At 32.8% G+C, this 23,991-nt stretch overlaps 2 protein-coding genes across 2 annotated transcripts in view; both read left to right on the top strand.

Annotated features, from left to right (window-relative positions):
* sfl (N-deacetylase and N-sulfotransferase sfl) overlaps nt 1-18,244 on the top strand; it is a 69,909-nt gene extending 51,665 nt beyond the window's left edge. Inside the window, exons 4-8 of the mRNA XM_070653904.1 lie at nt 1,921-3,056; nt 3,442-3,711; nt 3,775-4,259; nt 4,356-4,708; nt 8,786-18,244. Coding sequence (XP_070510005.1) covers nt 1,921-3,056; nt 3,442-3,711; nt 3,775-4,259; nt 4,356-4,708; nt 8,786-8,888 — 2,347 coding nt within the window. The 3' untranslated portion in view covers nt 8,889-18,244. The remainder of the gene's footprint in view (nt 1-1,920; nt 3,057-3,441; nt 3,712-3,774; nt 4,260-4,355; nt 4,709-8,785) is intronic.
* A 1,471-nt stretch (nt 18,245-19,715) lies between these two features.
* LOC139101075 (keratin, type I cytoskeletal 9-like) lies at nt 19,716-21,229 on the top strand. The gene is made up of 3 exons (XM_070653942.1): nt 19,716-20,594; nt 20,703-20,934; nt 21,006-21,229. Exons 1-3 carry the CDS (start codon nt 19,716-19,718, stop codon nt 21,227-21,229), a joined length of 1,335 nt encoding a protein of 444 aa, XP_070510043.1.
* The last annotated feature ends 2,762 nt before the right edge of the window (nt 21,230-23,991 follow it).

Genomic DNA, 23,991 nt, shown 5'->3' with positions numbered 1-23,991 from the left:
TTATATTTTGACAGTTGGTGTGATTTAATGATAATATAACTTTAGTAGTAGTTCATAGTGCAACAAGTCACATTAGATTGCTAATAATTATTGTATATTATTCCAAAATATTCGAAATTGACTTTAATGTCACAATTAGAGCTCAAAGACGACTCTAATTTTATATCCCGTCGAGTCGACTACGAGTTCTAGTCACGATAAACCAGTTCTTCTTAGAGCAGGCTCCACCATTCTCTAAGTGTCCATTTGATGCCCTTAAAAGAGCTTCTGCGGAGCCTTCTTCATTTGACTCACTGGGGATTGTCTGCTGAGCAGTTTTAGAGCCTCACCAATAAATGATTTCAAACATTAAAATTCCTGTAATGTCCAATAAACATATTGTACTATATCCTCAAACCTCAGTAATTACTCAACCAATAAGAAAACGCTTAGTATTACCCGCTAAAATATTCCCCACAACACATCTGTCGCTCCCCATATCACTAAAATTAATAAACAATATATCACCCAAGAGACGTAATCCATATTTTTTGGATCATAAAATCCGCTCATATAAAATAAGAAAATTTTGATTCTGTTAATTTCAAACTTTTTCTCTTCTTTCCACGATAAGAAATCAAGAAGAGAAGCAAAGAATGAGAAAAACTCTTCTTCAAGTGTCAGATTTATTTCAATATTTCTTTAGCTTCACTTCCTCTATCTTCATACAAAATAAAGAAGAATTCTTGAAAAATTCAGTGCGCATTAACTTGTTGCTTCTATCATAAAACTTATAATATTCATCACATCCTCACAAATACACACAAAATATTATTCAGATAAAAATTTATTCTATGATTTCATGTTATACATTGGGGGATTAAAGGAGCAGGAAGCGAAAGGCAATTTTGATTTAATAAAAATCGCATGAAAAGATAAAACAAAAGTGGATATAAATTATAATTTGTTTGATCGTACACTTGTTCTTGTTAGTCCGATCAAATTCGGTCGATAACTTCATTTCATCATTAATTTAGATGAAATATTTCTCGATATCTACTGCTGTGTATAATAGCTTTCAATGGATGAACTTTTGGGAAGTTAGTGATAAAGCAGATTAACTGCTTTAGGGTTGCTCGCTTGATTAGTTACTCTGTTAGAGAAGGGGAGATGCCTAAGATACCAACTGAAACTGTCTCTATCGCTGGCTTCCGCTTCGATGTATCGTAGGGATTGAGCTATATTTTAAGGAACTCAATATAGATTTAAGGAACTACCATGGCATGAAGTGTCTGATTGCTTTTAAACTTTGTCAGAATTAGGTCCATATTGTGTACATTTGCGTCCATCAAAAAAATATTTTCGTCCTACTTCCAGTTCCTGGATATAGCTCGTTGAAGTTTTGGTGATTTATGCCATCTTACTTCAAGATTTAAAACGGCATCCACTCCTAAAATCAACTATAATTAACATATTATATATCAAGGACTAAAACATTACTACTCGAGTCCGGAAATGACTCATAGGATCGACATACATATTTTCTCTAGAATTATCCATGAATCCCTCACAAAGTTAACTCACTATTCCCAGAAAATCAATCCAACTTCCCACAAGTAAAGTGAAGAAGTCTTTTATTTGATTGATTCGAATTGGTATAAATGATTCACACTTGTAAGGTTATAAAAGAAAATGAAGAGTTCGAGAGAAAAAGAGAGAGAGAAAAAAATTGTGAGGATGAGAATGATATCCTTATTATAAGCTAACAAAACCGCACATCAATGTCGAATGTTCAATAAGAGGGAAATATTTTTTTTGGTGTCTATGTAAAAGGGCATGTAAGTGTGTGTTTGTGGATATGAATGGACCTTTTCTATTGTAAAAGAAAAAAAATTTATGGCATTTTATCTCATTTTTTTCCTTTTTTTTCTCTTTTCACAGATATAAAATCGAAGTTGCCGGCAAGAGCCTTCCCGTGTTAACGAATTTGGACAAAGGTCGATATGGGGTGATTGTATTTGAGAATCTCGATAAATATTTATCAATGGATAAGTGGAATCGAGAATTGCTCGATAAATATTGCCGTGAATATTCCGTTGGTATTGTCGGTTTTATGAGTGCGAGCGAAGAGACATTGGTCGGTGCTCAATTAAAAGGATTTCCATTATATGTACATACAAATTTACGATTACGTGATGCCAGTTTAAATCCAAGTTCACCAGTGTTAAGGCTTACACGTGCTGGTGATACAGCATGGGGACCCTTACCCGGTAACGATTGGGCGGTTTTTCAGCACAATCATACAACTTATGAGCCACTCGAGTTTGCACAGAAAAATACACTCGACTATCCAAATGATGGTGGTATTCAACCACCATTAACCACAGTACTTCAAGATCATGGAAAATTGGATAATATCCAACGAATATATTTTGGTGCTGGATTAAAATTTTGGCTCCATCGACTGCTTTTCCTAGACGCTTTATCATATCTAAGTCATGGTCAATTAAGTGTTAGTCTTAATAGAATGATTCTCGTCGACATCGATGATATTTTTGTTGGCGAACGTAGTACACGTTTAAAGCCAGATGATGTACATGCACTCATATCAACACAAAGTCGTATAGCTGAAATGGTACCCGGCTTTAGATTTAATCTTGGCTTTTCAGGCAAATATTTTCATCATGGTACCAAAGAGGAGAATCTCGGTGATGACATGCTACTGAGAAATGTTGATAAGTTCACATGGTTTAGTCACATGTGGAATCATCAGCAACCGCACTTGTATGATAATCTTACAGTTCTCATGAATGATATGATGTTAAATAAAGAATTTGCAAAATTAAAAGGAATCCCTTTAAATTCGGGTTATTCCGTATCACCACATCATTCGGGTGTTTATCCAGTTCATGAGCTTCTCTATGAAGCATGGAAGAAAGTTTGGAATGTAAAAGTAACATCGACTGAAGAATATCCACATTTACGACCCGCACGACTTCGGAGAGGCTTCATACATCGTAATATTATGGTATTGCCACGACAAACTTGTGGATTATTTACACACACAATGTATATAGGTATGTATGTTTGATATTTGATACTCTTTTTTGCATTTATTCTTATTATTTATAATGAAGCAATTGGGTTAATCGTTGTGAAGTGGATATTGAAGTGGAATATGGTAGGAATGTAAATTTTTTACTGAAATTTGATACAAATGACATCAGCAAGTCATCTAAGATACGTTTTTGGTCTTAAATACCAAAAAAATCAATTATTTTTGACATTATTGTTAAATTTTCTGTCAATATTCCATAAAAAAGTTCCATTCAATATTTATTGTCAAACAAAGTCCCATAAATTGTGAATTATACACAGCACAATATCTATTTATTCATATTTCCATGCTATGATCATTCCTTAATGTCTTTACTTATTTTTCTTTATTTATAAATTAAACAGATCGATATCCAGGAGGGCGTGATAAACTAGATGAATCGATACAAGGTGGAGAATTATTTCAAACGATAGTTTATAATCAAATCAATATTTTTATGACACATATGTCCAATTATGGAAGTGATAGATTGGCACTTTATACTTTTGAATCGGTTATTAAGTTCCTTCGGTGTTGGACGAATTTAAAGCTTTCATCGTCACCGCCACTTCAGTTGGGTGATCATTATTTTAAGTTACATCCGGATGAAAGTGACCCGATTTGGGGAAATCCATGTAAGTTTTTCAATTTTCATAACCTTAAAAAATTCTAACCTCAAAAATTCTCATACCTAACAGGCGAAGACGCACGGCATCTCAAAATTTGGTCGCGTAACAAAAGCTGTGATTCACTTCCGAAATTCCTAGTGATAGGTCCACAGAAAACAGGCACAACAGCACTTTACTCGTTCCTTAGTATGCACCCGAGTCTGGCCAGTAATCTACCCAGTCCCGATACATTCGAAGAGATTCAATTTTTCAATGGAAATAATTATTATCGTGGCCTCGACTGGTATATGAGTTTCTTTCCATTGCAAAATGCAACGACGTCAAATAGTGTACATATAGGAACGCCATCAGGCAGCAGCACAAATGCACGGTATTTCTTTGAGAAATCCGCCACGTATTTTGATGGCGACTTAGTGCCAAAACGTGCCCATCAATTGTTACCAAATGCAAAACTTGTTGTTATATTAATATCACCAGCGAAACGTGCATACAGTTGGTATCAGCATACGCGAGCGCATGGTGATGTAATTGCTAATAATTATAGTTTCTATCAGGTTTGTAATAGCGTACTTAATTCTTATTATTATTGAGTTAATAAAAATAAAAAATAATATTAATTACTTATTTTTCTTTCTTTATTCACAATTAAGGTCATTACGGCCAGTGATACGGCGCCAAAGCCATTACGCGATTTAAGAAATCGATGTTTAAATCCCGGTAAATATGCTCAACATTTAGAAAGATGGCTCGCATTTTATCCAGCTCAGCAGCTACACATAATTGATGGTGAACAATTACGTCTGAATCCCATTGATGTGATGAATGATCTCCAAAGGTTCCTCAAAATAGCACCATTAATGGATTACTCAAATCACCTACGCTTCGATACCAAAAAAGGTTTCTACTGTCAGGTGCTTAATGAATCGCGAAATAAGTGCTTGGGTAAATCAAAAGGTCGCATTTATCCCGAGATGGATGAAAAGAGTACAAAAATTCTTCAAAGGTAAGTGCCTTATTGACATGAACAAAATAAACTTTTTTTTTACACACATAAGCCTATCAACACATATTCCATCTATTTTCTGTTTTCCATTCATGGCAATGGCTTAAACCGGTGAAATGAAAAATTAATTTAATTCATTTATGTGCTGTAGATTGTGTTGTTTGTAGGTGTTGTTATTGTACAATCCCAAAAATAAGCAAGAGAATAGGAACATGAATTTAAGATTTTTTCATATGTATGATGTGATGCTCATACAAAACCAGAAAGCAATAGACATGCTAAAGCTTGTTAATTAAAGTTTCATTTCATGCGAAAAATTGCAGAAATATTAAATTAAATTCCCTTATATCTGATAATTCTGGATGTCAGGGTTTGGATAGTTGGTAGTTGAATATGGTTTGAGTTTGTAGTTTTGTGGACTGAGTTGGGTTGGTTTCTGATTTGTTTTTTACTATATTTAGAAAAGGAAGGTTGTTGACTCGTAATATTATAGGTCCTAATGCCCCCCAATTTGTTGTCGCTTTTGTTGGCTCATGAGAATTGTGAGTAGCTAGCTCGTCTATCACGTCTCTTAACTGAGAAACACATCATCCCATTGCCCAGCAGACAGTGCTTCTTAGGTCAGCTCTATAGACCACCCAACCCCACACATCCCCTAAATCCTCACTCAAAATCTGCTCTAATTACAATCTAAATCATACTGGTACATCCCGAATTAATATAACAAAATTATAACTCATGAAAATCCCCAGAAAATTACCAAAGCCTGGCACACTTTTCTCTTATTTTTTCCATAAAAGCTCGTTCATTTTACTTCCTCAAAACTTAATTCTAAAAAAGCAATACACAACTAACTGTGCAATTTACCATTGAATGAAAAGAGAGAAACGAGATGATCCCCCACCTGTATGAAGGGATAAACTCAGACTAAGTCTCTAGAATGAGATGAACAGCACAGAAAAAAAGTACAGCAGAATGTGAATAAATAAATAAGCAAAAAAAAAGAAGGGAAAATAAGAAGAAAAACTTTTCATTTATTTATTTTCCACTGTGCGAGATTGAAGGGAAGAGGCGGCTGCAAAAAAAAAACTTTAAAAGTTCTTCATTTCCAACTCACTCACAGCAAAAGAGACGCGTTGCTGCAATGAATATATTTTGAGAGCTTGTTTGCATCATCCCCAACACTTTTGGAATGATGTTATCAAGGTGTTGAATAATATTTTTTTTTCTAAAAAGCTTATCGAGGAAGGATTTACGGATGGATGAGTATGTGTATGTCTTAATATAAAGGATGTAGTTGCTACATCTACGGCATAGAGCTCATACTAATAAAAACAATAATAATATTTGAATCAAGGAAATGAAATTTCATTTTCCTCATTCTATTGATTTTTTCAACCTTCAACATTTCTCCAACCTCCGTCCTGAATGTGCAATCATCATTTTTGTTCCTTACTCTGAATTCTCTTTTTCGGAGCGGCTGCCGTGTTGCGGCACATCACATCAGACACAAAATGAACGATAATATGCAATTAAATTTGCATAACTTTCTTTTTATTCTTGAATAATTTTTTGTTCTACTTGCTTCTTCCTTTTTTTTGTTATTCGCCATCTTCCACCTGGTGATTTTTGAATAAAACAAAAGTTTAGTAGAAATTGGGATAGTGATTAAGTATGGAGGGAAGAAAGCGCATGGAAAGGCTTTAATAGGCTTCTATCCTTCATATCTTCTTATAATTAAGGATTGCTGAGATGGGATTGAGTTTAAGACGATTCTTAAACAGAATTCTGTTTAGTGGGCATCGACCTATAGTTGACATATGTGTATCTTGGATATCTAGTCTAATGTTTGGTAGAAATCCGACATTTCTTGCGTTTAAGACTAGTTTCAGATGCATAAGCCTGTAAATTTTGGTCCAATTCAACTTTACAGGTTTAAGAATACCTAAGCCACTTCCAAAATCATTCTACCAATCCTAACAGTAGACATATGTCAATCTACAAACAGTCAGACAACCTCCTACCACCAACAACTCATCCACGTCAAAAAACCGCATCAAAAAAATGGGAAAATGAAACGAATGAAAAAATTTGAATGAAAATGAAAGAGTGAAGGAGCAATCGAACAAATTTTCCAGCTTATGGCATGCATAACAAATGGGTAGATGAAGGAGAAAAAAAACTAAAGAAAAAGATGGAAAGTTTTTTTTTATTGCTCCTTTTAAGTTTGCTTGCTACTGCTTTCTTTCCGATATTTTTATTATTCTGAATAACTTGATTTTAGCGCAACTTGACAGGGGTTAATTTTTTTTATTGTTTTAATAAAGATAACGTTGAGTTTGTTGGTAGACTGTCCAAAAATGGTTATGAATTTTGTATGGAAACAAAAAAGAAGTCAATATTTTTTTGTTTTATCATTACATCACCATAAAGTTTAGCTGACAACTGTTTGGAAAAATGTTCATTTTATGAGGTCCGTTAGCATTTTCATGACGTTATTCAATTACACTTAGAAATTTAATTTCTTAAGAATTTTTTAGAAAGTTCTGAAAAAAGTCGACCCGTAGAGGATAAAAGGCAAAAAAGGTAACAACCTAAACTTCTTTAGAATTTCTTTTTTTTGAGAAACTTTGAAGATGAAAATGTAAAAATTTCACAATAAAATTGCCTCAAGAACTGTATCTGCAATTATCATGTTCCAAGCGAGCTTTTTTGTTCATTTTGTATGACATGACTCCTACTTAAAGTCCCACATTTGTTTTGTTTTACTGAAAAATAATTATTCAATCATCAACATAAGTTAATGAACAGCATAATGCCACCTACAACATATTTTTCTCCCATAATTTAGTCATTACCAAATAAGAGTGGGAGTTGGGGATTTAATTTATAAATTAATGGATTTACTTTCAACTTATTTAAAAAAAAGAAAATTGTTGTGTCATTTCATAGGAATCGAAAAAGTCAATGATATGAAACTCATGGGAGTCATTCACATCGATTTTATTATGAAACTAGATTGAGATCTGCTTTTTTTAAATTAGTTGTATTGAAAGGTCGATTATGAGTCATTTAATTGGAATGTTATAAGTGGGAGCTGTGGTCAAAAGTATGAGAGCATTTTTCATGATTTTGAATATTATGCTGACTTGATACCCAAAGCGACAGTAAGATTCGAACTGTTGAAGTACCAAAGTGTTGCTTTGTCAATAGATTCATCTACTTTTTATGTTGGTATCTAAGGTATCTTAATGTTAATTTGGATATCATAGCCGTTAAGGGTAGAATCATTTCCTTTTATGGCTCAGCTTTTAATAAAGCTTAACGATGATAGGATTTTTGGATGGTCAACCCGACCCACTCTTGTTAATATTAAATTGAACAAATGTTAGTAGGTGTGCCTGAGCTTAGTGGCACTCCATCAATCAATGACTAAAAATAGATGTCATTTATGAATGTCATCAATAACTTTTGGACATTCTATAGAATTTTTTATAAATTTATTCTCATAATTCCTACATTTTCTGAAGCTTTAATCACAAAAGCTCAAAAAAAAGATGAATCATCCCCAGACTATCAACAATCTGTCAACTGTCCAATTAAATAATAATTGAATCATCTCAGGAATATCCAAAAATTGTACAGATATACCACAATTAACCTTATCAATAATGCGCTATCATATCTTCCAGCACTATGAAGCTTATTCCATCCGCCTTCTGTTAAACAGAACTTTTTTTATGCTCTTGTTATGTTCCTTGCACTTCGCAACCGAAAAGAAATTGTAAAAGAAAAATTGCAAAGAAAAAAGTTTTTTTCTCTTTCATCTTCCTATTTCCTGGGCTGCTTGCCTGCTTATTTTTCAAAAGTTTTTTTTTTTTTGTTGTCTTCTTCTCATCCTCTTGTTCTTCATCCCATGAAAATTAATTCCGGATTATATTAATATTAAGCTTTTCCTCATTCTCTTGTTCCTTACTGTTTATTTTCATGCCATTTCCTCATCCCTTTTAAATCTTAAAAAACCGCCACATAAATTGATGTTCTCTTTCTTTTCTTCTTTTTTCTCTTCCAATGTAGATATTATTTGAGTCACAATACGGCGTTAGTGAAGCTATTGAAAAAACTTGGATCAAGACCGATACCGACATGGCTTAAAAATGAGCTTTCGACAACGACATGAATGCCAAAAAAAATATATAAAATAAATATAAAAATGTAAGAAGGAATTTTAATACAAATATATACACATACAGACATCGACGAGGATTGGAGGGAGAGAAGAGAACAAAACACAAAATTGGAATGTCATTAATGGGGCCATTCAAAATCAGCAAGCACAAGCACAAATAGCTTTCCGGTGTCATCTTATAACAACATTGGAATATGAATATCCAACAAAAAAAAGAGCAGCTAACAATAATAACGAACAAAACCCCAATAACCATTTCATCCAACCGACGTGTTGTATGGTATGTTTTGAGAAGCACCAGATATCTTTATACGAATTAAAGACATTTCTTTACATCATCGAGTTCCCATACTCGAAATAGAAAAAAAGAATACGAAGACAAATCTTTATTAGCGATTGTCTGTGACATTCCATTCGCGTTCAATTAAGTCTAAATGGAGATGAAATGTAAAACAGCATCAGTCGTCGGTGTGTATGTCTGTGGATGTATGGAGTGTGAAGATGATGAGCAAAAATCAATAATTTACGTAATAATTCTGTATATATAAATTAGAATGATATTGGTAATAGACGTAATACTTGACAGTTGATTTAATATTAAATTTTGCGTTAAAATTCCTCAGATTTTTTTTTATTGTCTGAGATATAAAAACAGCAGCTAGTAGGTTAAAAATATAATTTTGTAAAAATTCATGTCAATAATAATTTATCATCACATTGTCAATTCCTCATTTATATACGCCACATTAATTAAGTGCTATTTGTTTAATATACATTAATATTTTTATTATTATTATTATTATTATTATTATTATTTCCAACTGCTGTTATCAAAAAAAAAAAATTATTGAAATATGAAGCATTAAGTGTCATAAATGAAAAATGACGATACACAACGCGCGACATAATTTTTAACTCAACATGCAGAATGGATTCCATATGAAAATTTTTTTATAGATAAGGTTCCTGGTTCGTTTCAATGCTTTAAATGTTTAAATGAAGTGAATGAGAAAATTCAATAAAAAATAAAAATTGTCATCAGCTTTGATAAATGCAGCTTGTTCTGTTGAACTTTGATGATGTCCTGGAAGAGCTTTATATGTATAATTTTCGACTGTTGCAAAAAAAATTGCCAATTTTAATCCAACATCAATGAGATTACATCCTTAATTGGCGTGTAAAATTCGCGGAATCAATCTCATCAAATTATAACCGAAACCCTCGAAAAAAAAAGATTTTTTTTGCCGCTTAGCAGAAATAAATCCACAATCATCAATATCAATTTCCATGGTATTTTTTAAGCCATTCAGCAAATCTTCTACAATATTTTTTTTTATGTTCAGTCAATCAGCCAATTTATCGAGAAAAATACGATGCTGAACTGAACTTTTTTAAATTATTCAATGAAAAATTATTGAAATGTTTGTGTTATGAATTACATTGATATTTATTCCGTCATTTTATTGTTCCGAGCAGTTTGATTCGAGTAAATAATAAATTCAGTGTTTGACAAACTTTGGGATGCGATAAGGAGAGAGATAGGATGTGAATTTCAAGTTCAGGGAAGATCAAAATTGCAAAATAGCTAACCTGAGAGGACTAAATGAGGTCAGAACAAGTCATCAAGCACTCGGGGAGGGTACGGCTAAGAACCACATACCTGCAATTAATATGTTAAGGCCTGCAATTTTCGGTTGCACCTTTTAGTTCGTCGAAGGCTGCAGGCCTGTAATATTGGACAAACCATACAAAAAGTAGCTTGATTCTTGAACTTAGAACTCAAATCTTAAACTTGACTGCCATTTCCATGGTGCCGACTCGAATTTTCGATGAAAAACTGTTAAATAAGCTTCAAAATTTCATAATCAGAGCTCGAAGTCGACTCGACTTGAGTCGACTTTTCCTTACAAAATCCGCATCGATTTCAAGCTTTGATTCAAAACATAACCTCAAAATCCTCCACAAACTTCAAAAAAAGAAGTTTCGCAGACTCTGCATCACGCTGAAATCAGAGAATTGTTTGCTTATTGAATCAATATTTATAATGAATTTTTATCGCTGGATTATCAGATTTCAATTTCATTCGTAACCATCATTATTTTTTCAAAAAAAAAAAAAGAAAATATCTCGAAAAACAAAAGGAAAAATTTCTGCGGAAAAAATTTGATCAGCTGCAATTAATCCCACACAATGAGATCATGCAGTTGCAAAAATATCAAAAGGAATGAATTATTATATACGAATGCGAAATGTGAGAAGTACAAACAAATAATGATGATTGACATATGGCTGACTCACAATTTTTTCTCTGCCTCATGGCAAAAAATTCTAATCATGCCTTTCAAATTTGCTGTCACGCAGTCATACAAGATTCCTTTGAGATTTTAAAATCACTAAAACACATTTTTGAAGTGATTTTAACAGATTTTTCGGCTGATTAATCTAATAGAACTGGAAATTGGCCTGCTGCGACTGTGATTAATTTGTAATTAATTCAATCAACTTGAAGTGGATATGCTGCTGATGATTTATCCGATTAGTTAACTCTTGTCATTCATTTTTCGTAATTTAATTGAGAGATTTGGCATTCATTAGTCAAGTTTTTATAGTGCTGAAGCTAGTTTGGTATTGGAATTTGAAATTCACATTCCTGGGGAGCGTTCGTTAGTGATGTCAAGGGAGAATTTGAATTTTTGGGATTTTTAAACATTATTTTGCAATTTTTTAAACCCTTGCAGCTGTCGATCTTCTAGTTTGAAGACCCAAACCCTTTTTCAAATGCTAGACATCACTTCCGAACGTCCCCCCAATCCAATTTTCATAAAATCACACAGATTCATCTCAAAACAAAAATCTATAATACTTTAGAACTAAACAATATTTATTTTAATCTACTCAAGTCATCAAGTGCGACAGTTGATAATTTCAATGTGACATCATGTCAAGGCAGCATACTATGCAAAAATATATATAAAGTTAACTGTTCACTTAAGCGAGTTGAATGATTGAGATTAATTTACAATTCAAATTTTTTTTTTATATTTTCAAGAACAAATGAGAAAAATGACTTCAAATGCAAAGGCGTCTCTAGCAGATTGCTAGATATGTGAGATCAAATTTGTATTCATATGTAAAATGAAGCATTATTGTTTGTTTTAGATGCAAAATTGTAATTTAATTTATTGAAATTTGAGATTGAAATTGATGTTATTGTTTTGTCTACTCATGCAAAATGGTTTAATTTATTAGAATTTTATTTCTTACTTAATTGATTGACGAAAAATATTGAATTTCATTAAATCTGAAATTGAGATTGAAGAACTCGTGCTGTACATGTCATCAATTAATGTTCACAAAATACCACTGTCGCTAAGGCAGCTAACAAATTCTCTTAATGAGCCATTAAACAAGAAGGATAGCACTTAACGTACAGCCTAAATCAAGATTACGTTCAAGTCACAAATTGGTAATTACTTCTAGTACGTTAAATTCATAAAAAAAGAATCCAATTGAAGTGCGAACAGAAACATTTCATAATTAAGAATACAATTTTTTTTTTCACTATCAGCACTTCCATTCACTTCATTTCATTTAATGCTTCCATTTTTTTTCCTATTCATTAACTTGTAATGATTGATAGCGATAATAATTATCATTTTTAATTCCTTTTCGTTTATTTTACCTCACTTTAGTCTCTCACTTGCTTCTTTTCATTCATTTAATGATTTGATGTCAGTGGTGGATAAGCCTGGAAGGCAGATGGTGTAGAAATGAGTGAAAATCAGGTTTCAAGCCGACTTGTTGCTTGGCTGAAAGCAGATTTCATAGATTCTGACTTAGGATCAGTGTCTGGTTGGCTTGGGACTGGATTTTGGGTCATTTCTACTCCGCACGCTTTCCAGGAACTAATTAAACAAAAGCCTATTCCCCCTTCAATTAAATCCTTGTGCAAAACCAAATAAAGGTTACCCATCACTGCTTTAAACCCTCAATACGTCTATACATAAGGACGATAATCGAGTGAGATACAAGGAACATTAAGTAATTAATTGATTTTTGCATAAAAGATAGACATCGTGTGTGTGTAATCGGAAACCAAACGATCTTGAAATCTAGAAACATGTGAACTGTTATGCCACAGTTGTATGAATGTACTTAATGAATGTAGAGCAATTAAACAATGAAAATAGAAGAAAAAAATTCTCCTAGAATTAAAACAAGTTGAAAAAGATTTTTTAATTGTAATGAGAACAAAGCGCATTTTTCTTTTGGAAGTTTGTAAAAATGTCAAAATTGAAAAATTTGTTAAAAATTTGCAAGTTTTAAATTTTCAAAATTTTAATCCAAAAAGAACTGCCAATTTGATGTACAGACAAAAATGTTTTTTAAAAAACTTTTTACTTAATTTCAAATGAGAAATGCAAAAATAAAAGAAATGAGCATGACGAGAAGAAGAAGAAGCAAAAAAAATTATATAAAAAAGTGTCTCAACGTCAATCAAATTAGTTTTAATATGAAAAGAGAAAATTTTAATTATATTATATAAGTGTATACAGGTTCTCATTCACTCTCTCGACGAAAAAGAATAAAAAAAAAACAGTAAAGACAAGAACAAAAAAAAAATTTGCATTTTATTCTTTCAATCAAAATTCATGTCACGTATTTGTGAGAGTAAAGAGGATGGAAATTATGTTACTCACGTTAATCGTGATGAGAAAGGATATAAAAAAAGGTAGATGATGGAAGACAAAAATATTATAGAAACATATCGTTATCAGAAATTTAAAGCAAGAAATCCTTTGACCTGAAATTGAAGACCTGATTTCATGTTGATGATGGTGATGATGATGAAAAAAAGGTGAAAATTTTTAAACTTATTTTTATTTTTTTCGTCTCATTCAGACTTTATTAAAGTCAATCGAAGGTTATTTGTTCAAGGCAGTCAAGAAGAAAAGTCCCTGACTTTTTGGAAATTCTTGGAAGATACGATTGTAAATCGTACTTAACGTCTACAAATTTGTTACAAAAACATAAGATATTTTATTGACCCGACAGAAGGAAGTTAAGCCCTTGTGTAGGATGCGGAGAGTGTTTTCATTGAAATGATACAGATTTAGATTTTTTTTCTTTGAAATTTATGACAATATATCCTTGTTATATTAGCACAGATTGACCAAAATAGATAGTCATCTAAAGGGAATCGAGCTTTGGTGTTTTCAAGTGACTTGAACTTTCGAATTATGAATTGTCCAGGACTATTTAGCCTTGACTACCTCATTTCTACTTTGAACAGTTCAATTAACATCCATGACCTACTTTAGACGTCTACTAAAGGTGCCTCAAGTGTGTAAAAATACGTTATAGTTAGTTAAAAGCAAGCTACCCAGTTAGTGACCAGTTATAACTTATTTTTGTCCACTCGGGTAGCTTTTTTGTGCACTGACAGATTTGTGGGGTTCGACTGAAGACTTAATTGCCTACATTTTAGATGTACAGGCTTGGGATTTTCTTCCAAACTTGATAATTCGCCTGAAAGTGCAATCCTGCTGTTTTCTCTACAGATCTGTAGATTTGGATCTAAATTTTAGATTTAACACACTCAATACTACTTCAAGAGTGTGTACAGAGGTCAAAATCCTCATAATCAGCTCCTACAGCAGTCAAAATTAAACCTGAGTGACTCTAATTCTTAAAATGTCCCTCCACAAAATTAATAACACCTGAGTATCAATTTCAATTCCACATACTCAATTAAAAATTCATTAATTTTCACATTTATGTTTTTCAAGAAAAATTTTCGAGCATTAATAATCCATGATGAAGACATGGAGAGGATAAAAATTTATAATTACCATGCAATTATAGGAAAAAAAATTAAATTGTTTATTAATTGAAATTAAATTGTTGACGATTTAACCCTTGCTTCTAATTAACTTCAATTAAAAAACTTTATATTGAAAAACGCCTAAAGGTGGAAATTGTAAAGTGTCGATTTCATTCACATTGTATGCGGCTGTCGAGTTTCGAGTTGCAAACAGGAATAAAAAAAAAATCCAATTTCTCATTAATTCACTTGATGACATTAACATTTTTGCAGTAATCGAGTGATGAGGTTTGAAATATAATACGATGTAAATTTTTTAATTAAATCGGTAATGACTGTTCATGCAGAGCAAATTTGTAATGTGCCTGAAATGGAAAAAAGCTGGATAGTTTGATGTCTTAATAACAATGTAAGAGAAAATGAATAATTAGACAGCCAAGGGCTTAATTTGTAAGGAATTATACAACGAGTGACATTTTCTGAGAATATTCAGGTTGCTCTCTGTACATCGCTGAGTTATTTATTGCTAATTAATTGACCTGATTTATTAGATTCAATAAATTTAAGTCAATATTGACTAATAGATTCGAACGAAGCATTGATAGGCATCATTACTAATGAATTGAAATAACGGAAAACTGAATTGATGCATGCGCATCTGTGGTCAATGATATCAATCCTTGTAAAGTGTCGAAACTGAATATGATCAATTGTTTGTGGTTTTGTAGATGTTTGATTGGAAGTTTTACATAAAATGAAGTATTGGCTAAATTTCTACGGTTCGGTTTAGAACCAAAGGCCTGCAATTTAGATGCGCAGGTCTGCAGCTTTTGGCTGTAACTTAAAGAGCGTCCAATACTGCAGGAGTGTGTTTTCTGTCTGCAATTTAAGAGAAATCCTGTTAATTTTCATAAAAACCAATAATAATAAGGAAGTAAACATCACCAATTCAATAAATGGACTTGAGGGTCTGACACTATCGTAAAAACCGTGATTTAAGGACCAGACAAGAGCGACTGATCCTAAATTGAACGAAAAACATCACAAACCCTTCAAAATCATGTCAATAAAAATTTGACATCAACAAGTAAAAATTAATAAAATTTAAAGTTACCAAACTAAGCACTTACCTTCATCATCAACCATCAGTCATCAACATGACCTCCTTCAATCTTAAAATTCATGCAATTTTACTACAAAAAGCATTTTACAGTGAAAAATAAATCAAATTAAAATAAATTAATTCTTCATAAAAAAGGAGTAACCAAAAGAGGAAGTGGAGCAAGAGTAAAAAAAAAAAACTTTTTTATTAGAAACTTCCTCATTGACAAAAAAAAAAAACAATTTTTTTATCTCTCTATGTGTGTATGTACGTATAAAAAAAGCTGTAAAAAGGAGAACAAAAAAAATTTTTTTTTGCTGTTTAAAAAAATTTTTCCCGAAAATTAATTTTAATTCATTCTTCTTCCTCTCCATGTAATTGCTGTGTTATACAAATTTATATTCGCCATGTGAAATAAGAGAGCAAAAAAAAAATTCTTTTTAATAAAAATGAACAAAACACGAAAAAAAAGAATAATTTTTCCAGTCATAAAAACGGGAAGACAAAAACACTTCAAAGTGGAGATGAAAATGATTGAAAATTTAATTATAATTAAACACAAGAGAGAAAGAGATGAAGGAGGAGAGAGCATCATAAATTGAGTAAACAGAACTTCTTTGTCATTTGTCATTTACTCTGTTACAAGACCGAGCGGTAAATTGGTGTTGTGTGGGATGTAACGTGGTTTAGAGGATTTTATGACATTATTTGTGGAGATAAGAGATTGATATTGAGATATTAAGGCATAACGAAAGCATATAGTGAAGAAATGACCAAAAACCTGGTCCATAACCAGCACGACTCTCGTCTTAGACCAGGTTCGATGAAATCAGGCTTCAGGGCAGAGTCAATTCAATTTGGAACCGGAATTTTGGTATGTTTCAGAGTGTACATTGAGCATCTACTAAATGTACCCATCAAACACTTCAAACGCATCCATTGTGTCACAATTATAATCATTTCCCATCCACATCACATCAATTTACAGCTCGGGACCCATTTTACAGAAAATTACATGCAAACATTTACTTTTTTTGTTTCCTTTTAACTCTATTGACAATGAATATACGCTTTGAGTTTTTTGTACATATACATATATCTCATTTCATGAGGATTCAATTACACTACTTTAAGTAGATCGCAATAGATACAATTCTACGATAAATACACTTTATATATTGTATTACAGAAAATTTATAGACTGAAACATGATTTTTTTATTTTATTTATCATTATTATTATTATTATTATTATTATTATTTCACAACAAAAAAATATATACACACACATTTAATTGATGCTCCATTATCCTTTTCCACACAAGCACACAAAACCCCATTTATTATATGCTTATTTCTAGATTTATATGAAGTAATCATGAACGAAAATAAATGTAAATGATGAAAATTAATTAAAACAAATATTTTTCGTGCCATTAACAAGCGAGCATTAAAATTTCAAGAGTATTGCTGGCAATTTTTTCTTTTTTTCATGTATTTTAATGCCATAAAAGAGCTTTTTTTTTTGAAGATGGAAAAAAGGAATTTTGGTTGAAAGAAAAAGAAGGAAGTGAAATTAAGTGGGATGTTAATGAGAAGTGTTTTATAACATGATATTTAAAAATAAAAGTGTTTGGAATTAGAATGCGAGGAATTAAGGAGCGAAAATTCGAATCATGTAAGTTTGGCAGTTAATTATGGGTTTATTCACTTGTTGAGTGACGCGGAAAATTGAATTTTTGGGAATCTACACCCTCCGCAGCTCCTTTTTGCCCATTTTCTCTGTGACAAAACTGAAAGATTTCAGCCAAGAATTGCAGACTTGCATTTTCTGGCCGAGTGGACAATAATACGTTAGAACTAGGCATTGGTCACTAATTTGCCATTAACTGATTATAACATTTTTTGTCCATTCCGGCCGTATTTAAGATACGCACACTTGAAATTAGAGGTGCTCAACTGCCTGACTGTAGGGTGACTCATACCAAAATATCGACTCCCTACCTTCCTTTGAGCTCCTCTAAAAATAAAATCATCAAATTTTTCAAAAAAATTACCGTTAACATTTCCCTCATTTTCATTTCAATTTCCTCTTCTTTCTTCCAGAAATTTCTCATTTTCTCTAACTCAAAACAATCTTTAACATAAATAATATTTCCAACTTACTTTATCAACATTTTCATGAATTTTCCATCTCGTCGCTTCGCAACGAATTCGACATAAAGCAAAAATTTACCACTTTTTGAAGCTCTCATGTCTTACTGTCGATGCTTTTTAATTTCTTTTCTTTATTCAATTAGACAAAAAAAATGAAATGAAATCGTGTATAAAGAAAAATAACAAATTCTGTTGTAAATTTTAATTTAATTATAGTTTAATGCTAAGATTATATTAAAAGTATATATATAGAATTGAAAATGGAAGAGATATCAAGTTGAAGAAAAAAAATTTAATTTTCATAATTAAATTTCGAAAATGAAATACAAAAAAAAAATTCAAGTTTTTGGTTTCCAAATGAACATTGGAAAAATTTTACATCATGTAAGATGACAATAAAGTGAAAAAAAAAATAGAGAAAAAAAATCAACTTTTTGTTTGTGTTTTAATTTGATTTGTACCCAAAATAATTGAATTAAGTTCTCAATTAAATGTTTTCAGGATAATTTTTTCAGTTTTTGTTTAGCATGAGGAACGAGAATTTGTAAGTTTCAATTGAAGGACTTGAGGCATTTGATGATCAAAAATTTATTTCAAATTTTTCAGGAATTTTTAGAAATTTTTCTGCCAATCGATATTTTTCAATGACGTTATTTGATTTGGGGATGTTCATAAATGATGTCATAGGCACTTTTTATGAAAAAACAGAGTTAAAAAGGTTTAAAATATTTGGATTTCTTCTTAAAAAATTGTTTTCTTTCAGTCATGAACACCAAATAGAACAAATCGGATCATCGATTGAAAATCCAGACGTAAATCGACGTTACTCTGACTCTATGCCGGATAAGACTAAAGTCTGGCATCATGCTAGAGACACAATGGTCTGATATGATTCAAGGATCGATAAACCGACTTATGCTATTCGGATTCACACTGATTAGTCACTCTATAATAACAGAATGATAAAAAAGGCAGTTTGCATCTGAGAGATTAAATGAAACAGGAATAGTTGCATCAAGTTCCTTCCTTCTGCTTGCCAAAAGGACTTCTAATTGGATTTAGAACTTGCACGTTACTTAAGTACTCGATTTTTCTCCCATCTATGATAAGAATCTAACGATACTTTGAACTATCGCTGATAAACAAGCTATAATCAACTTAATCCAGCTTAGTTACTTCCAAAATTGAAAATATATGCCTATTTCTTTAAATTTTATGCAAAAAGTATATTTGAACAATTATAATCGAAGCTATTCATCACAATTTATTAATAATGTCTATCAATAGACGTTTAACCGATAACCACGAACATCCGGTATTCCCATCCATTCAAGCGTCACTAAAATTAATAAAATCACCACCACTCAAGGTGTAAAATTGCAAAATAAAATTGATAATTCACACAAACACTCTTTTTCTTGTCAAAAAAAAAAAACTTTACTTGACCTTGATTACTTTCAACGTGACCATTTACTTTTTATTATTGTCTACAATCACTTCAATTAATTATTGCACATTTCTAAAACAGACTAGAAGAAATTCGACCAACCGAGACTAACGGACAAGTCAAAAGAAGTTGTGAAATTTAGATTGAATTTTTATAAGAAACTTTGAATTTTTGGAGACATATAAATAGAAATGATTTTTCTTAGATTGTCAGACAAGTTTAATACATTAAACTGTTAACATCAGTTTAAAATTTATATTTAGTTGGAGTTATTTAAGTGATAAAAAAAATGAGAGCTTGGCAAATTCTTGCTGGCTTTGTGATTGTGCAAATAGTACTGTCTAGTGCCTTTACATTATATGAACATTCTAAAGATGAGCAGAAAGAAATTAGTGATTTAGAAGTTGCCGCATCTGATTGGGGACATGATTGGGGTCATGGGGGAGGCGGAGGTCATGGAGAAAGTGGTGGTCATGGGGGAAGCGGTGGCCATGGGGGAAGCGGTGGCCATGGAGGAGGCGGCGGACATGGTGGAAGCGGAGGCGGTGGGGGACATGGCGGCGGTCATGGAGGAAGCGGAGGTGGTGGCGGACATGGGGGTGGTCATGGAGGAAGCGGAGGCGGTGGGGGACATGGAGGCGGTCATGGCGGAAGCGGAGGCGGTGGGGGACATGGCGGCGGTCATGGAGGAAGCGGAGGTGGTGGCGGACATGGGGGTGGTCATGGAGGTAGCGGAGGCGGCGGCGGACATGGAGGTGGTCATGGAGGAAGCGGCGGTGGCGGTGGAGGCGGCGGAGAATCAGCACATGAAGAATCAGGTGGTTCAGAACATGGCGGTGATCATTTTTCAAGTGGTGGAGAAAAAGGAGACAAAGGTCATAAAAAGAAGGGCTCATGGGATAAGAAAGAGAAAGGTTCACATCATAAGGATGAACATTATGGTGAAGATGGAGAAGAAGGCGGACATAAGAAGTCATCTTATGATGAAGGAGATTCTTATGCTGAACATCATGATGAAGGAAAGAAATCAAAAGGTGGCAAACATGGACACAAAAAATTCCATAAAAAAGGATCAAAGACAACTGGTCATCATAAGACAGGACATTCGGATGACTACCATAAAGAGCACAAGTTCTATGACGATAAACATGATGAAGGAAATCATAAGGTAAGAAAAATATTTTGTAGCTTAGGAAGCTGTGAGCCTTAAACATCTTAAAGCATCAACAGTGACTTCTAAACCCTAAAATCCAATAAATCCTCAATTTGCTTCCAGAAATACGGCAAAGAACACAAACACCACCACGAAGATGAAGGAAAACACGGTAAAGGAGGTCATCATGAAGAAGGATTCAAAGAAAGTGGCAATAAGAAGAAAGGAGGTTCAGACAAGGGACATTTCGATGAAGACCACAAACACTGGGGTGGCAAACATGGCCATGAATCACATCACTCACATAATGATAAGTTTGGAAAGAAAGGTGGAAAGAAGGGCGGAAGTGAACATGGTAAGACTTTATTATTTAATTTGCTAAGACAGAATTTGTAAATTTATTTGATTTTTTTTTTTGCTTAACAGGTTTCAGCTCAAGCTCAGGAGGAGGTGGTGGTGGACATGGTGGCCATGGAGGCGGAGGTGGTGGACATGGAGGTGGTCATGGGGGTGGAGATGGTGGACATGGAGGCCATGGAGGTGGAGGCGGAGGACATGGTGGCCATGAAGGTGGAGATGGTGGACATGGCGGCCACGGAGGTGGAGGTGGTGGCCATGGAGGCTATGGAGATCATGACGATGATCATTAGTCACAGTATAATCTACAGTCTTGTAGTAATACATTTTCAAAGAGGCATATCACATTCTAATGTTACATAAGAGGCGTTACTTCAAAATTGTTAAAGTTAAAATAAAAATGAAATGTTATAAATTGAAAGTTTTGCAATTTATTTTATTTAATGCTTTAATTTGGTACTTTTTATAGACAGTGCATTGAAAGTTAGCTTGGGACAGTTTATGCAAAATATTTGAATTGTTTAGTCTACATGCGTATCTAATTTGAAAGCAATTCTCTCAATTTGTATGCTTTTATAAATGGTTAACTGTCGACTTTGTTAACGGACATGATAAGCCAGTGAATGTTCAAAAAGAAGTAAATTCACCAAAATTTGCATAAACAATCAAAAACCTCTTCATTTACCCCTCTATAATCCAACCATCCAACAAACCAATACAAGTACAATACAGAGGCAAACAACAAGCAATTGCTGGTCATAGCCTGATACAAAAAAAAAGAACATGACAAAAGTTTTTGGCAACCGACAAAGTCATAAAATAAAATTGTGGCAATTTGGTAAATTGAGCTGAATGCACTTTTCATTATCATGATAAAATTATGCCAAAAGCTCTTTCCCTCAAGTCCTCATTTTTATATTTTTTGATTGTGACCTTTAACTATTCGAACTGTTCATGTTATTGTATCTAATTTAGAGATGTCATGAACCCCCACATCATTTTATATTATTGAGCATGTCGATGCCATCAATAAAAAAATATTTTTTTCCCATCAATCAGCCTTTCAATTATTGATGAATGAAAAATCATTTGGAAAATCAATTTGTTCATGAAATAAAATATAATGAATTTTCATTGATGCAACGGTGATGAAGAAAATCGGGGGAAATGTGTTGTGTGAATTATTTACCGTAAGTTGATTTTGAATGAATATCGACGCATTTTGATGCATGGCGATTGAATGTCAAGGATACTTAATTTTGATGTTTCAGAATTTCGTCGGTGACGTCGATTCTGATACGTCCATTAGTTCTATGTTGAGAGATTTTTGGTACAATCTGTATCAGCTGCAGTAGCCTTGGAAACAGGATTTGAATGCTGTGGCAAGCATATTCTCATAAAATCGTTCTTTCCGCTCAGTCAGACGAAAAGCAGACAAGGAAATTCCATCACAAAATATTCCCAGACAACCATGGAAAATGAACAAAAAAAAAACCGGGAAAAAAAGCATTTTTTCCATAATGTATTTTGCTGTGTGAAATTTACCAGCACACACCATCACCATATCTGAATTGTGCGAGATTAATTTTTATTTGCACCTACCTGTATGGATATGAGGCATAAAATACATACAATTTTATATAAATTGTGGTATGATGGTGAACGACAACAGTGAGGCATTCAACCCGGCACAACGAAAAGGAAAATTAAGGCGCGTATTGTTGTGTTGAATCGGCTTGATGAACAAATAAAGTATAATGAACACGTTTACCTACATATTATGCGCATGCAAGCGTCAAAACAAATATAAACAAAATAAAAACTTTCATCACTCGCATTAAGCACTTTCATTCCTTCATTTTCTATGTCGACGGGTGTTTTCATATCCATTTTCATCATCAACAGCAACATTCATTGTCCACACCACAAAGATTTCCTTTTAACTCCTTTTTCATGCTCTGTCGTATCATTTATGTACACAAAACATCATTTTTAATCTCTTTCAACAGTCATTCACTCTCTTTCTCTTATGCTTACTAGTTATAAACTCTCATGTCTGACTACTACAACAGGTAATAAAACAAACAAGCTTTTTTGTCTTCTTTTCATTATTTTTGAGTTTTTTGTAGACAAACAAAGGGAAAAATTTTTAAGTAATTTCCATCATTGCAAGTCAGCGGCGTCGGTGGTGCTTTTCACTTTAGTCTGTACCTCCCAGACGACTTCACTGTTGCATGCGAAATTTAACAGGAACGAATATTTTTACCTTTTTTCCACCATTTGAAGGATCCCGATTTTTTTTGTTCTACTCAAAATTAAGGCAACAAAAAACAATCAAGCTCGCATATTTCAGTGGATTTAAAAGGGATTTTTGACAGATTAGCGTATGTGGAAGTTCTTTTGATGGATTTTATTGTATTTCCGTCAGTTTGCTTTTCGTACGGGATTATGTAGAATTAACTGTGGGAATTTTTGCTTAATTTTAACATTTTTGGAAGGTAAACTTTTTTGAAGATTTGATTTTATGCTGGAATTTAGAGGTATATTGATGAAAACATCGATTTGTAAGCAAACGAGAAAGTTTTAAGCTTTGTTTTTCAGAATTATTTGATACAGCAAAGTATTGAAGGATTTGATGGAATTTTGATTGAAAAGTGAGGAAGGATGTGTCGATTTTTCAGTAAATTTTCAGTTGAATTGGATCTGTTTTGTGGGAATTAAGGGTTGCAGTGATTGTAATTAGTGAGGTAATCAGAGCATGAGTTTTCACTGAGCGTAGCTTGAGAAATTTTTCTGTGATCATTAACAATTAACAAAAAAAAATGTTGAAAAAAAAAACTTGAGAAAATGTGATTTTTCGCAAGATTTTCATTAGGATGAAAAACGATTGAAAATACATTTTTTATATGATAATTAAAAAGAAAACCTTATAAAATGTAGCATCTTTTTTCTCAAATTAAGATGAAAAACCTTAATAAATCCAATTTTCCGTGAATTTTCCTTCATTTGACAGGAGCTATGCAGGCTTGTTAATGAGATTTTCTCGAACCCTACT

The sequence above is a fragment of the Chironomus tepperi genome, unplaced genomic scaffold, assembly GCF_022539635.2.
Source record: "Chironomus tepperi strain 1889 unplaced genomic scaffold, CSIRO-AGI_Ctep_v1 contig_74, whole genome shotgun sequence".
Taxonomy (NCBI): Eukaryota; Metazoa; Arthropoda; class Insecta; order Diptera; family Chironomidae; genus Chironomus; species Chironomus tepperi.
This window is presented reverse-complemented; position numbering and strand designations above follow the sequence as displayed.

What these genes read in the sequence shown, in the direction of transcription:
- LOC139101075 (XM_070653942.1), top strand. Translation starts at nt 19,716, where the DNA reads ATGAGAGCTTGGCAAATTCTTGCTGGCTTTGTGATTGTGCAAATAGTA. An exon ending in ATGATGAAGGAAATCATAAG is followed by an intron (nt 20,595 to 20,702) that starts GTAAGAAAAATA and finishes ATTTGCTTCCAG; the next exon opens with AAATACGGCAAAGAACACAA. An exon ending in GAAGGGCGGAAGTGAACATG is followed by an intron (nt 20,935 to 21,005) that starts GTAAGACTTTAT and finishes TTTGCTTAACAG; the next exon opens with GTTTCAGCTCAAGCTCAGGA.